The sequence below is a fragment of the Eupeodes corollae genome, chromosome 2, assembly GCF_945859685.1.
Source record: "Eupeodes corollae chromosome 2, idEupCoro1.1, whole genome shotgun sequence".
In the NCBI taxonomy this organism is placed as follows: domain Eukaryota; kingdom Metazoa; phylum Arthropoda; class Insecta; order Diptera; family Syrphidae; genus Eupeodes; species Eupeodes corollae.
In genome coordinates, this window is record NC_079148.1 from 126,075,697 (window position 1) to 126,091,147 (window position 15,451).

The 15,451-nt window shown below is 31.7% G+C and overlaps 1 protein-coding gene across 3 annotated transcripts in view; it reads left to right on the forward strand.

Moving 5' to 3' along the window:
* The window catches only part of LOC129944487 (klarsicht protein), a 466,409-nt gene that overhangs the window by 421,102 nt on the left and 29,856 nt on the right, over nucleotides 1-15,451 (forward strand). For 2 of the 3 annotated variants that reach the window (XM_056053943.1, XM_056053945.1), the window contains 7 exons: nucleotides 6,993-7,175; nucleotides 7,239-8,037; nucleotides 8,118-8,144; nucleotides 8,305-8,452; nucleotides 8,515-8,741; nucleotides 8,807-9,198; nucleotides 9,267-9,372. In XM_056053943.1, the coding sequence (XP_055909918.1) occupies nucleotides 6,993-7,175; nucleotides 7,239-8,037; nucleotides 8,118-8,144; nucleotides 8,305-8,452; nucleotides 8,515-8,741; nucleotides 8,807-9,198; nucleotides 9,267-9,372 (1,882 nt within the window). The remainder of the gene's footprint in view (nucleotides 1-6,992; nucleotides 7,176-7,238; nucleotides 8,038-8,117; nucleotides 8,145-8,304; nucleotides 8,453-8,514; nucleotides 8,742-8,806; nucleotides 9,199-9,266; nucleotides 9,373-15,451) is intronic. The other variant, XM_056053944.1, reaches the window with a different exon arrangement.

Consider the following 15,451-nt stretch of genomic DNA (forward strand, 5'->3'; position numbering starts at 1 on the left):
GTTGATTTTGTTGTTGTTAAAAATAACTATGCATTTTATTTTATATTTTATTGTTTATTTTTTTCTTCTGTTGGTTAGGTATGATTTTGTATTTTATGCAATACAAATTTTAGTATGTGAATGAGGAAAGAACTCAAGTATATTTTTTTGCTTATGGCAATATTTATTTCGAAAGATCGTTACAACAAGTTGTTTGTGAATTTTAGTTTAGACATGCGATAAATTTAAGTATCAGACAATAGATACTTCTGAATCATTGACTAACTTACTCTGTATTTACATACTTCTGAATTATGACTAACTCGGAAGTATGTAAGTGGACTTTTTCAAGCTAAGATTTAAATTAAGAGGATTTCTAAGTATTCTATTCCCCCTATTTTGTTTATAGAATACACAATTAAAATAGTCATATGTCAAATCAAACTCATTTCGCACAAAATCGCTTAAAAAAGTGGTCAGGAAAGTTTAGTTTTTTGTGGTATAAGCTTGAGAGAACTTTGCTACAGACTCGCATTGCATCGCTTTGTCGTACTACTCTACGCGCAGTATTAAGGATTTCTGAGATTAAGAATTTTTGTATCTAAAACAAGTTTTTGTTACTGGCATCAATTAAAGACTTTACTTTTTAAAAATCGAAAAATTGCATATATAATGAATTTTGAGGATATGTAAGTTCATGAAATGGTGTTTTTGCAAATCTATAATCCCTTTCTAAGATTTTCTGTTGAAATATTTACAGTATTTCATAAAAAGTTCTAACTTCTTTCTGTCTTACAAAATTCCGAAGGAACCGCTAAACCATTTGAGTTAAAACCGTTTTCAACAAAAAAAATTGCAAAACAGATTCGAAGTAAGTTTTCAGTTCTAAACAATTCTATTTTAAAAAGTTTTTGAAATACACTGCGGGTCAAAAGGTTAGAAGCAGGTTTTTTGAGAAGTAAAATCGATATTTCTCCCGTTACATAATGAATTAAAAAAAAATAACTATGGTTAATGAAAGACTATTTTGTTAGCAACACAACATACATTTTGGGTATAGAAGAGATTATGCTAACTGAACTTCTAAGACAAATTGTTAATTAAGTCAAGAATATGCGAAAATAAATCGGGTCATTAGATTAGAAGCACATAAAATAAATGAAAATAAAATGTAGTTATTCATATTTTGTTTAAGTTTTTTGGGTTTTATTAAATATTTAATAATGTGTGCCGCCACCAGCCTATAAAATAACTTCAAAAATTCTATCTTTTAGGGATTTATAAAGAGATTCCAAGTATAATGAATAAGCGCTTCCTTGTCATCGTATTGCTTCCCTCCCTCATACACCTTACGTGTAAGCTAGCCTCACACATTTTCCATCATGTTAAGGTCCGGGGAATATGGTGGCCAAGGCAGCAAGTAGATGTTTTGGTTTGCAATGAAGGATTTTACCTCTCGGGCTGTGTGTATCGGAGCGTTGTCCTGCTGAAAAATCCATGAAATTGGTCCAAAAAGCTCGGTAATTTTGGGGAATACTGATTCCAGCAAGGCTTTGTAGGTTTTTTTCCAGTCATTTTACTATCTTGGACTACCAAGTCTATAGTGCCATAAAACGAAATTGAGCCCCAGACCATAACGCCTGCTTTTCTGCTATGGTGACGGTTCAAAAACCGCTCCTCTTTCCTCATGTCATGGAAATAATAATTATAATCATAACATAACAGGTTAAATTTTTTTTCGTCGGAAAAAATAACCTTCCGCCAATCATTTGTAGTCATTGAATTCTGCACATCCCAGCTCTGGCCTTAACATTAGCTTTATCCCTAATTTTAGCTGCCGATAAAGATGAATTTGACGCTATTCTAAGTATATTTCGTGTTAAGGCAGAGGAAGTGTTTCCTTTATAATTATTTAGATACGACGATGGATTTTTTAAATAGTTGCTGACACAATGATCACTTCGATTTATTTTTCGGGCTATAGCATGGCATGAAAGACCTTCAGAGTAATAAACATCTATTCTTGCCATTTCCTCCACTGTCAAACATTTTTATTACAACTCAATAAACAACAAATAATTTATGCAATGCACCGTTTATACCGAAAACAAAATGAAATCACTTCACAAGACAACGTTTATATGTTCACTGCTTCTAATCTTATGACCCGATTTATTTTCGCATATTTTCGACTCAATTTACAATTTGTCATAAAAGATCCGCTAGCTAATTCTCTAATATTCTCAAATTTTACATTTGTTGTTAACAAAGTAGTCTTTCATTTACTATAGTTATTTTTTTCTAATCCACCATGTAACGGGAGAAATATCGACTTTACTTCTCAAAAATGCCTGCTTCTAACCTTATGGCACGCAGTTTAAATTAAAACAAAATTTACAATAATGTTGAAAACACCATTTTTTTAAATTTGAGCAAATAGTTAAAATTAAAGTTCGGCTTCACAATCAGAACTAAAAAGTAACCCCAAAACTTATTTGTCACCGGTGCGGATGCAACGAGCCCTCCGTTTATGGATAATAGAGACTTCGGAAATATTTTGTTTCAAACTCCAACTATTAAACTTTAGTAAACATCTTTTCCTTTGATATGTAGTTTTGTTTTTGGTGTTTACCTACAGCCTGCAGTACTTTGTTCATACATGATTATTTAATTATATTAATCTTAAATAAAAGAGACCCTTGATCTATATTTGTTCTCTCCAATCAGGCAGTTTCTGAAATATTAAAATCATATGACAATGCTGCAAACATGAGTGCAGATACAAGGGGATGGAGGCTCTTGAGAAAAATCATTTATCGGTGTTCGTACCTTGTAGGGGTCTTTATCTAAATTTATGGGAAAGGGAGCTGCTAACTCTTGTCTTTTCGATTCTTTGATTTCGTGCAGAATTCGTACACGTTTAATACTGATTGAGAAATTATCGGAGAAAAAAAGCGGCCAGTTTTTAGTCTTGAAAAACTCAGCGACAATGGTTGGTCTTGTCGAACTAAAGCTACAAAAGCCTTAGTCAATGGCTATTCGGAAAACCGAAAAAGCTCTAACCAGCATATCTTCCATTAAAGAGCAAAAAGACATCGTTAAGAATGAAGCAACGCACCTTCTACAGAAGATGAGTGGTCTCGAAACCGCTTTGTTTACAACATTTGGGAACGATATCTATCTACAAAAAGGAAAATGACTATGGAACACATTAATCCCCGGAACAATTTTCTACCAAATTCTCGAAAATCAAAATTTCATAGCTACATTCCCAAACCTCGAAAATTCATTGGGAATGTATTTAGTTTTGAAAGTACTTGGTTTCACAAGAAATTATTAATTGAAAAACTGGAGTGAAAAAAAATGGTTTACTATATTTTAAATATAATTTGGGCGAGGGGACCTCCGCTCGTTTTTTGCCCCGAGGCCTCTAAATTCAGCCCTGTTCAAAACATTAATATCTAAAATTTCCTCAAAATTTCATATAGAATCATCTCATACAAATGTGAATTTCCAGAAACTAAGTAAGATTTAAAATGTTTTAAATTGTAAACTTTAAAATACAAAGATTTATACAATTTTTTGTAAAGATATGTGCTTTGGTTGTCTTAGCCATGCTTTAAGGTGCAAATTTTAAAAACCTGATGTGGTGGATAAATTTGAAGGCAAGATTCGAATTCAGCACAACATAAAAGTATTGTTTTCTTTAAATGACCGAAATAATTCCAGTTGTAATCATTCTGAAAATGCTCATCAATTTACCATTGAACACGATATTAGAAGTAATGTTAAGTAAAGAGATTTTTTTTAAAGCCGCACTACACGAATGTGGAATGCTTTACCAGGCAAAATTCTTCCCAAACATTGTCAGTGTCTTCTTTCTAGTCTTTTCTCTGTTTTATAACTGCTGTGATCAATCTTTATGTTTCTTTTAGACTTGATAAGTTCTGTTTTTGTCTTTGCTAAATTAAACTTCAGTTTATGTTATTGATAGACCATTTAAATCCATTTTAAAACGATAATCTGAAGTCTAAAAATAAACACGACGGAATCTATGTTTAAGCTGTTTCTAAATCTATTAAACGTCCAAAAAATAAACGAACTGATTGAGAAAATTAAGTTATGAGACATTTAATTTCAAAATTTAAAAACAAAAATTAAAATGTCAAAAGACTTAAGCATCAATATTTTGATATTTTCCTGGATACTGGAATGCTAAAAACGAAAGCTTTACTTAACCCGATTAGATCCCTTTAAAATAGATGAAGAAGATTTGTATGAAAGGTATTGATTCGAGAAAGAAAACCTGTCCAGTTTATGATTGACCTTCTAAATATTATAGATCGAAATTCAATGAAATGTTTACTAATAAAACCACCAGCCCGACTTCATAAAATTTGTCAACTAAAAGCAAACAAAATAGTTTAAAGGGTTCCAAAGAAGATTTTGGCTCTACAGCTAACGCAATTTATTTTGTTACCCTCTGCAAGCCATTTTGTATAGGTTTCAGTGAAATTTTTCAAAATTGAAATAAAATATGCCTTACACCTGTTTCTAACTAAATAGAGCTGGCAAATTCTTTAGTAATAGCAGCTGTGTCTAACCTACATATATGTTATATTTAGACTCCATTTCAAATAGACTCGGGTTTAAAATATGACTATGAATGTGCCCCATTGAAAATCTTCAAATAATAAAATATTGTGCATACACCTTTTAAGAAGTGGTGTCCACGTCCACCATAGTTTGAAATTTATGTTCCGTTTCTTCCGGAACTTAGATTGGCAACTCCAAGAGTCAAACAAACCATAAGAATGCTTTATATTAATATTTAAAGATGAAAATTATAAAACTTTACGGTAGAAAATTTATTCAAACATCAAAAAAGAGCAGTTTTGAAGATTTTTTAAAATCTATTGAGTCGTTTTTATGATACAAATACGATTTTTCTTAAAAATAGACAAAACATCAATTTAGTCGTCTTTAAAGAAAGAGATAGAACATTAAAAATTTGACGTTTTTTACATATGTCAAGTTCTATCAGAATTTCATTTCGTTTCATCGCAGTTATATCGCTGTAACGAGACTCCAAGTTTTAGGAACTTAAGATCGTTAAATAGTTTGTTTGATACCTTAAGACTTTAAGTGTCACAAAAAGAGCAGTTTTGAAGAATTTTTAAAATCTTTTGAGTCGTTTTTATGATACAAATACGATTTTTTAAAAACATCAATTTAGTCGTCTTTAAAGAAAGAGATAGAATATTAGAAAATTGACGTTTCTTACATATGTCAAGTTCTATCAGAATTTCAAAGTCGTTTCTTCGCAGTTATATCGCTGTGACGAAACCCCAAGTTTTATGAACTTAAGATCGTTAAATGGTTTGTTTGATACCTTAAGGCTTTATCTGTCATAATAATCGACAAAAAATAATTTACAAACTTCGTAAAAGTCGTTTCCAAGATAAATACTCTTTAAATCAAAAATTATTTCAATTTTAAAGACGTTCTACCCCACTGTGTGTAGACTACATTTAAAAATTCACGCATTGCTAACATAAGATGGAAATAAAATGCAATCCGAAGAAAGCTTTTTGTTTAGTTTTTATTTTTAAAATTCATCCTCACTGCACTTTTGAGTTATCTTTTTTGCCTGCCGTAAGTAAAAATACATATTTAATCAAGGACGGTCGTTGGGTTATTATTATGGCCTATGCGATGTAGTGTCGAAGACGAAACGACGCACGCACGATGGTGAAGATGATGAAGAATTGCTAATATAAGCTTTACCCAAGAAAATGAGGTATTTTATTTTACGACAAACTTATAGAGCAGACACTTTAACAAATTAACAAGATTTAGTAAATGTGTAAGGGCTAGAGACAGAAGTTATTTAGGCGCTGAAATGTATTTTTAAAATTAATTTAATTTTTCTTACTTTCAAAAATTCCGATTGCGTGAATTTTAAAATGTTTACCAAAACAACAATTTTAATTGAAATTAAAAATAAGCAACAATAAAGTTGTAAAAAAAATGTTTTAAATTTTTAAAGTAAGATATGGAGGAGGATAAAGTGCATTCCAATATTTTATTAGCAGACATTCCACTTGTTTTCAAATAAAAATGGATATTTTCAAAACAGAGTCTATATTCATGACATCCAAAAGATTGAGAAATAGTTAATTGGCTTAGTTTTTAAATGTGTTGAATGAAAACTATTTAAGTCTTAAATTTGAACCTTTCGTCTTTTGCTTCCGAATACTCCATATTATCAATTTACTTTAAAGCTTAACCTTCATAATTCACATGACAACTTTTTTTAATATTCAGACTTTCTACCTTTTTCAAGTGCACTTTGTTCGTTTTTGTTATTTTTATCTTAAATATTCCTGATTGTGCACACGTAAGCAAAATAACTTTGTGCCTATCTTATTTATTATCTCTTCTAATCATAGAAACAAAATATTTAATAAATTTTTATTTGAAAACAAACTTCCTCGTCATTCATAGATTGCACCTCATATCATAAAACGGCAACCTATAAACCTTGTAATTTAAAAGTTTATTTACAATATCAGTTATTCACCTAATCGATACCCTGTTTTCCATTTTTTCGTTCGTAAGTACTTCGAAAACTCCCCACTTGTTGCTTTTTATTGTTTCCTCCACAATTTTTGATTGAAATGCAATTGTTTTGTTTCGATATCAAGCTTGAAAAAAAAAGATAAACCCAAAAGATACATATATGTTTACATTATGACCAACATGAGTTTCCCTGGAATATCAAAAATAATACAAACCCAGATAAGACTTTTTTCGTGCCATCTTATCGGCTCCGGCTGACAGTTTTTCTGTTAACCTTTTTTTATAATACATATAAATAAAAAAAAAACAATGGAATTATTTATATTTTACGTATATTGAATTTTGCTAACTTTATCTTTTCTCCCACCTCTTTTCTTCTTTTCATATTTTACTCACACCACACTCATTCAACTTACTTACGAAACGCGCAGGAAGTATCGCATGAATCAATCAAGCAACTTGTACTCGGCGCGGAGCATTTAGTTCGTGATGATGCAATGAAGACACCAACAAAGCAAAATCAACAACAGCAAAAGCATTCCATTGTTAAAATTTCTTCAACAATTAAGAAGCGTGAAGTTATAATGCCAGGACCAGCTAAGCAGAGAATAGAGGTATTAGACTTTCTTTTTAAATTTAAAAACAATTCCTAATCATCAATATTTTGTTTATTCTAGGAATGGTTGGAACACCAACCAGTTTGTATCAAACAAGAACCCCAAGTATCATCTGTTCCAACAACAGATTGTGAAGCTTCCGGAGAAGCTTCAGAAACCGATTCAGTAGCACGAGGATCCGATTCGTCCGAGGGATTCACAGATTCAGTTGCTACTTGCATGCAAACTACCGGGGGAAGTAATTCCTATGGCAACTCGATTGAACACATTGGAGGGTCTGCAGAACCCATTCCAACAGTTGGTAGTAATCAGAGTTTGAATGCCACTTCAAAGGTGCTGCGACGTCAGAATCGTCGCAAAAACGACCGACCATGGTCAGTTTCCTGTCTATCCCAACTGACAGAGGCAAATGCTCAAATAGGTTCTAAGGCTCAAGCCAGCCAAGCTGGTCTAGCCACACATTCAATCAGTGAATCGGCTTTGGATAGTCTATCGCCAGGTCGTCAAAGGAATGACTCTCAGCCCAACATTAGCGTTAAGAATACTGAAAGCAAGAATTCCCTTAAACGTCGGAAAATCCGCAAGAAGAAGCAACTGGCTAAGAAGAACGAATCTGGCTCGGATGGAATGTTGCAAATTAAGAAAACTGAATCTCTGTCATCTGGACAGACTGTACAGGAGATTACAGCTGCGTTGCTTAATTTGCCAAAAAGCAATCTAGAAGCTGGTGAAGAACAAACTCTTATGAAGCCAAATTTCCGAGTTGGTTCCTACACTACAGCCTACATGACCAATGAGAATAAACTAGGATCATTGGCTGCATTGGCCACCTACATGAACGAGGAGGATCCACAAGGAGGTATGTTAAGTCCCCATAAATTGTAAATGTGTGTGTATTTATGCTTCATGTGATATTTGTCATTTTCTTTTCTGTACAAGCTGCGACACCAGTGCCCAGTGTTCGAGGTACAAAATATAAATATTGCACTCACCATTATTCATAGATGTTGCTCTAAAGCAAGTGTGAAGCTTGAAATCGTTTCCTCTCCAAGATTTCTAGCCTCACCCTTGATTCCCTTGGAATGTACATATTTTAAGTATACCAATTCCATTTGTTCCTTTGCAGAATACACTACTGGAACCGAGGATCATCATAGTAGTTTCTCGGAAACTGCCTGGGACAATTATCAAGAGAAATATAACTCTGAGAATTACTCCGAAGGTTTTGATTCAGATGCTGCTAGACGCTTATTAGAATTCGGGGACGATTATCGGTAATTTAATCATAAATATTGAACTCAAGCTCAGAAGCTAACCTTTTTTGTTTTAATTTTAGCAACTTCCTTGATTCGCAATCGGATTGTTGCTCCTCTCTATCGGCTGCTAACAATTTGGACTCCATGTCGCCACCACAGATGGATTCGTTGAAACAAAACGAAGCGAAAGTTGTCATACAGGAGACAATTGTTAGTAGCGTTGATCATGCGAGACGTCGTCGTGCCCTCGAATTGGAATATGAACGTCGTCGTAAGAACCTAGAAGTTAGACGTAAATCATGTCAAGGTAAGCATTTATTCTTTTCTTCTTTCTTCCCATCATCGTATTAATAATTTTGAAATATTTTTTAGATGACATTATCCAGAACATTCGCAGCCCGACAACGAGTCTGTCTTCGTCGGCCAACGCATTGACACCCAAGAACAACGAAAAGTTCTCTTTCATGGCCCGAGTCGACTCAGCCACCCGTAAGCTTGATTTCGGAATGAGCCATTCTGCTCAGAGCCTTCGTCGCACTTCGGAGAGTGACACTTCTTCAAGGCGCCGTCGAGCCGACGATCGTCGTCGGTCATCACGCAATCTAGAGAAGTCCATAAAACTCATCCCGGCTACATCGTCATCCAGCGAAGAGCACACAGATGATGAAAAAGAGATGAGGAACTTATTGACTCAAAGCAAGAATCGCCTTGAGGATACACGCTCATTGAAAATCCGAAGTCATTTGCTCAGACCTGAGGATTATGTAAGGATTTTTGTTTGTAATTTATCCTGAGAACTCTTTAGCTACAATTGGGGTCTTTATTTTTTTAGGCCGAAATCATTGCAACTTGTCGCGATAATATTCGCTGCTTGGATTCCGTTCTGCGCGGCCCACCAGGCACCGTTATGTCTGCAGGCTGTTTAAATGCCACAAAAGGTGAGTTGGACCTCGTTGTACACATCAATTGCCAGTGTGGGCCTATAACACGTTTCATAGCACGCGCTATCGATTTCGTTTTAGATGTTTTGAACTTTTTAGATAATTTCATCTTGTATCGATTTTTCGTTCGAACACTGAGACATTTATATCAATTGGTCAATTGTAGGACATCGAGGCTAGAGAAGATTTTCAATTATTTTAAAAAAGTTGTATAATGTAAAATTTATTTAGTAGCGAAAAGTATTATATTTTCTTTTTCTCTTTATTTTCTTTTGTTTTTTTAAAGTTCTTTATAATTTTGTGCCTTATATAAAATATGTATTTTTGTATTTTTTTTTACAAACAAAAATTTAAAAATAAAGTAAAATAATTTGTGATGAATAAATAAAATTGTAAACATTTGACGAAACATTTTAAGAAATATTTGTTATATTGTAATAAATATTTACTTTTACATGAATGTAGAAAAGAGCTATAATATATATATTTTTTTTAAATAAACATTTTTTTCAATTTTCTATACCTACAATTTTTCTTTCGTTTTTTTTTTATTTGATTCGTATATTTTCTTGTAGTTTTGTGTTATTTTTGTTTTGTCAAATGTTTTAAATATTTTATTTTTTGTTCAAATAACGTCTTAGCTAGAAACTGGTAGTGCGTGTTAAAATTAAATAATTCAATTCGGTTATGGGCTCACAGAGTAATTTAGTTTTAATTATGTAGTTAATTTTTGTTTAAAAAACAATATTGCAATCATTAAGTCAAATATTATATTATTAATAAACTAAACAATTGTGTTGTAAATATTGAGGTAAGCAATATACTATATTTCTGTATTTTAAATTTCAAAAATATGCACATTTTTAATTATTGAGTAAGAAGACTTTTATAATGCGTGCAAAGGTGTTAACAAAAACATAATGCTTTCGTATTACTCGCATAATGCTTTTTGAATATTATCTTAACAAATTATCACAATCTTTACACTAAAATTTGCAAGGCTGTGATTTTAACAAATAAAATCAATTAACTATTATTATTTTGCGGGTTAACAATATTATTGTGTTTAAATGAGTTTCAGTTGTTTACTTGTTAACTTTAATTCTTGGCATTGGTAAATAAACGCTGCAGATGGTTTGCATTAAAAGCAGGTTTTAAGCCTAATTTTTGATAGGCTTGGATGGCAAGTCGCCAATTTTCACTGTTTCATTGATGCAGACTAGCGAATGGTAATATGTTGAATATAACAATTTTGGAAGCAATCAGAAGTTTGTTGTGCAGTGTCTGTTGGTTGGAATACATAATTGATCCGCAAAAAGTGACTTTTTGTTATAGCCACTTGGATCACGATGTATAATTTATGGTAATTTTCTGATGTAATGCAAATGCTTAATTCTTCAAATATACAATTATCAATTTAGCGAATCAATCATGTTTAAATGGAATTTCTAGTTTTAAATCAAGATTATTCTATTGCAATTAAATAAATGGACCTGCTGGTACATCGTGTTAAAAGACAAATCTTTCATCTCCTTAAGAGTTGCAATTTTCGATCATAAGATCTATGAAATTTTATTCAGATGTAATACTACGTTCTGAAAACTGAAACTGTCTATGTCCTTAGTTCATCAAAAAAAAATTATTTGTTTTATAAATTAAATTAGCCAAACGTTCGTTTTGTCCTTCTTAAAAAACCCAGCTAAGTAGTTTACTAAAATAAACGTAATTTTTAATTATGTGTCCTATAGCTTTATTTCTAATGTCGCTACTGATTACCTCATATGTGATAGGTTTAGAACAACCATATGATTTTATCAACGTAAGTATAAGAAACCTTATTTCCAATGGCAAAAATTGATCTCTTCAAAAACAACAATCCTCCGTGGTCTAATGTAAGGTTGCGTAAGTTAAAAAATGCTAAAAGGAATGCTTTTAAAAAGTATCAACTATCTAAAAACCAAATAGATTTCATGTTATATTCTCGCCTTAGGAAAGAGTATGTGTTCCTGTCCAAGTTTTGCTATAGTAGTTATGTTCAAAAAACTGAACAAAATCTCAAGCTCAATCCCAAATGTTTTTGGAATTTTATTAATTTAAAACGGAAATCAATTGGTTTTTCATTGTCTATGATTTACAATGATGTTACATCTAATAATAATAACATCTAATAATAATAATTTTCAAAATATCTACAACTTCTCTGATGTTGTTATTGGTAATAACTACGACGCAAGTTCTTTATTACCAATGACTGACTGCTGTCATATCTTTTTAGATATTGATGATGTAAGTTCTGCCTTGCGTGAACTGAAACCATCGATTCATCCAGATTGTCATGGAATTTTTCCAATTGTTTTAAAGCACTGCTTTGAAACTTTGAGTTCTCCGCTTCAATTTATCTACAATCAATCTCTTTCTTGTGATGTTTTCTTAAATGAGCGTAAAATTTCCACTACCATTCCCATTTTTAAGGAATATAATAAACTATTGTCCAATAAGCAAACTGGCTATCATATTTCAATTCCCAACATTTATTCTTCAGTGGCCGATCAACCTCCACGAATTTGGCTTGTTTTTCTAACAAGTGTTTTAATGCACTAGAAAAGCGATGCCAAATTGATGTGGTGTATACGGACTTTGTCAAAGCTTTCAGTAGAGTACATCAACTAATTTTAATTAAAAAATTAAAAGCATATGGTTTTGATGGAACTTTACTAAAATGGTATTGTTCTTATCTTATTGGTTGGAAAATAGGTGACTAAGAGTCCTATCCGGTGTTCCTGAAGGAAGTCATTTGGGTCCACCTTTGTTTGATCTTTTTATAAACGACTTTCAATCAATTTTATCTATATCTGAAGGTCTTATATTCGCAGACGATATCAAAATATTCAAGGTGATTAACAAAATAAGTGATTGTTTTACATTCCAACAAGACTTATATAACATCGAAAATTGGTGTAAGCATAATGATTTGATTTTAAACATATCAAAGTGTTCTGTTTTAACTTCTTTCTGTCACAAATTGAATCCAATAATATTGGATTATGTCATTGATGGGATTAAGTTACGTAGGGTTAGTGAATCAAAAGATCTAGGTGTAATATTCGATGAAAAACTATCTTTTGAATCCCATGTCAACTATATTGCTTCTAAATCAAACTCTATGCTTGGTTTTCTTAAACGAAATTCTTCCGAATTTAAGGATCCGTATACATTGAAAACGTTATACTGCTCAATTGTTCGTCCATTGCTGGAATATAATTGCCTTATTTGGAATCCAGACTCAAAAAAATTGATAGATAGGATTGAGAAAATTCAGAAAAACTTTTTAAGGTACGCATTGAAGGCATTTCCAATGACCGGTAATAGTAACATGAATTATAGGAGTAGTTGTTTAATGCTTGGAATGCAAACTCTTGAGTCAAGGCGAAGAATGTTCAGTGTTTTATTTGTTCGTGACATTCTCTGTAATGATATTGATTCTTCAGATTTAATTTCTTTAATAAATATCTATGCACCAAGTAGAACTTTGAGAATGAGGCAGCTTATTTTTGAAATACCCCATTCTACAAATTATGGGTAGCGAGAGCCAATATCTCACTGTTGTAAAATATTTAATTATTTTTATGAAAATTTGGATTTGTTCTTAACTAGATATCAGTTCAAGACACTTGTTTTAAATTTACTTCAAAATTCTTCTTAACTTTATTTTGTTTACTTGTAAATTATTTTGAACAATCCACTTTCAAAAGTTATACATCTATACCGCTAAATTGCTTTTAATTATTAAATTACTCTTTTCATATTATATTATATTACATTATATTTTATTAAAATATTGTATATATTATATTAAGCTATAAAGCGAAATCTGTGGATCGTAGATTGAAGTAAATAAATAATAAAAGAATTCGAATGTTTTCAGGTTTTTCAGTTTTAAGGGTTGAGATTTTTCGGAGAAGGAAAAATCGTTCACATAAGTCTTGTATAACTTTTTGATAAATAATTTATTTGCACTCATTGTAATTGGCACACATACATAAGTACTAATTTTCGAAAACTTATTCGAAACTTCTTTTATTCCGATTGATGTACAAAGGGACTCTGTTTGAGACTTGTTGGTTTTCTATTCTCTATGATCCCAAGCTTGCTGGCTTCCCGTCGTACAGACTAAGCAATCAAATTATTTTCTGATTGGGGTCGAAATAATGTACTATGTATCATAATACTGTGTTCAAAAACTATGTAACCAATTTCTGCATGTTGAAAACTGTCAAATTTCTGTATTTCAAAATAGATTTTAATAATTAAAAAAAAAAAAATTATTAAAGATTTCAACAGGCAGTAAATGTCATGGTCACCGATGTAAATCATGAAATTGTAATTGGTTAATGGATTCAAAAATATTTGTTAGTTCTATTTAACATTGTTTAAACTCGTTGTCACTTCTGCTTATATTTATTCAGCGGTATTACAAAATCCAGTGTTTCACTAAATATTTTGATACACAATATTTTAAACTTACAGTATTTGAACCACATTATTAAAGACAAATAGTATATGTGAACAAAGAATTTTGATTATACTTTATTTTGAAATACAGTGTTTCGTTTGGATGCCAATAATTTCAAAAACTAGCCATTTAGTTTAGCGGATTGCATCCTTTAAAAGGATACAAAATATATTATAAATGGGCGGTCAATGTTTTCATGTTTTAGGAACTTTAGAAAAAGTTATCAACTCAAACTCTAAATAAAATGCAAAAGCTCTTCTTTTTAACTACGACATTGAAACAAAATTCTAAAAACTATTTTTTGTTTTGTAAAGGTTAAAAATATACAAACGATTTTTCGAATCTGTTGTGCTTTAAGCACTTTGTTTTTTCCACTTTTTTACTTTACTCTAGGTTGAGTTCATTGAAAGTAAATTCCGTGTGATTTGTCATTCACTTTTTCAAAATCAACAAAAATTTAAACAGTATTCACCATTAACAACATAGGGACATGCATACCTATGTATGTAGGTAATATACAAATTAAACAATATAAACGTTTTGTAACCACTCAAAATAAAAACACAATAAGCAGCAACATTTGTTGTTTAATCGATAATTGTATTTAAACAGAAAAAATGTAGGAACTGACAATGCCAATGACCTAACCTTTTTAAGAAAGCCAACAAAAAAAAATGGTGAAAAAATGGAAAAGATATTCAATAAATCATTTTTTATTATTTTTGATGACATCAGTTTGTCTGGAAAAGAAATCTCTATCTGCATATTAAGATGCTAGCTAAAATTTTGTACATATGGAGATTAAAAAAAAAGAAGAAAAGTAACGTTTGAGGTTTGAAATTCTGTTGGATAAGAATGTTTTCGTATCACTCATTTTGAAAACAAATTAAATGTTCTTAGGGTATAATTTCTGATTCTAAGCAATGTTTTCTAATTTTATGAGATATTCAGCATTGTTTGAAATCATAAGAGCCAAGTTTTATTTCCACGTCTGGATTTTCATTTCTGTTATTTCTTCAAATGGGCATTTGAGATTTTTTGATGGACTAAATATTAAGTTCCAAGAGCGCTGCAAATTATTGTGACTCAAGGAATTTTTTTTTAAATTAGGAAGACCAAAAAAGAATATTCTCCACTCACTCCGGTCATGATTCCAGACGATTGCAATGGAGTGACCGATAATAAAGTCCTTAAATTTCAAAACGTTATCTCTACAATGACTTAAGATTTCGAAAATATCAACAAATGTACAGCAAGTTAGTACCCGTGGCATGATAGTTAGTGCGTTGGACTGTCATGCGAGAGGTCTTGCGTTCGATCACTGCCTATGCCACCTAAAGTTTTTATTCACGGGTATTGCCTCTTGCAAGGAATTGACAAATTCTCTAAGAGTAATTCCTGTCATCAAAAAGTGCTTTCTCAAATTAGCCTTTCGGATTCGGCATATAAACTGTGGGTCCCTTCCATCCCTGACAACAGTACTCGCACACAGGAATAGTTGAGAGTTGTGAGTCACTAGGCCCTAGTTCTGAAACGGACTGTTGCGCCACCCAATTCTTGTGT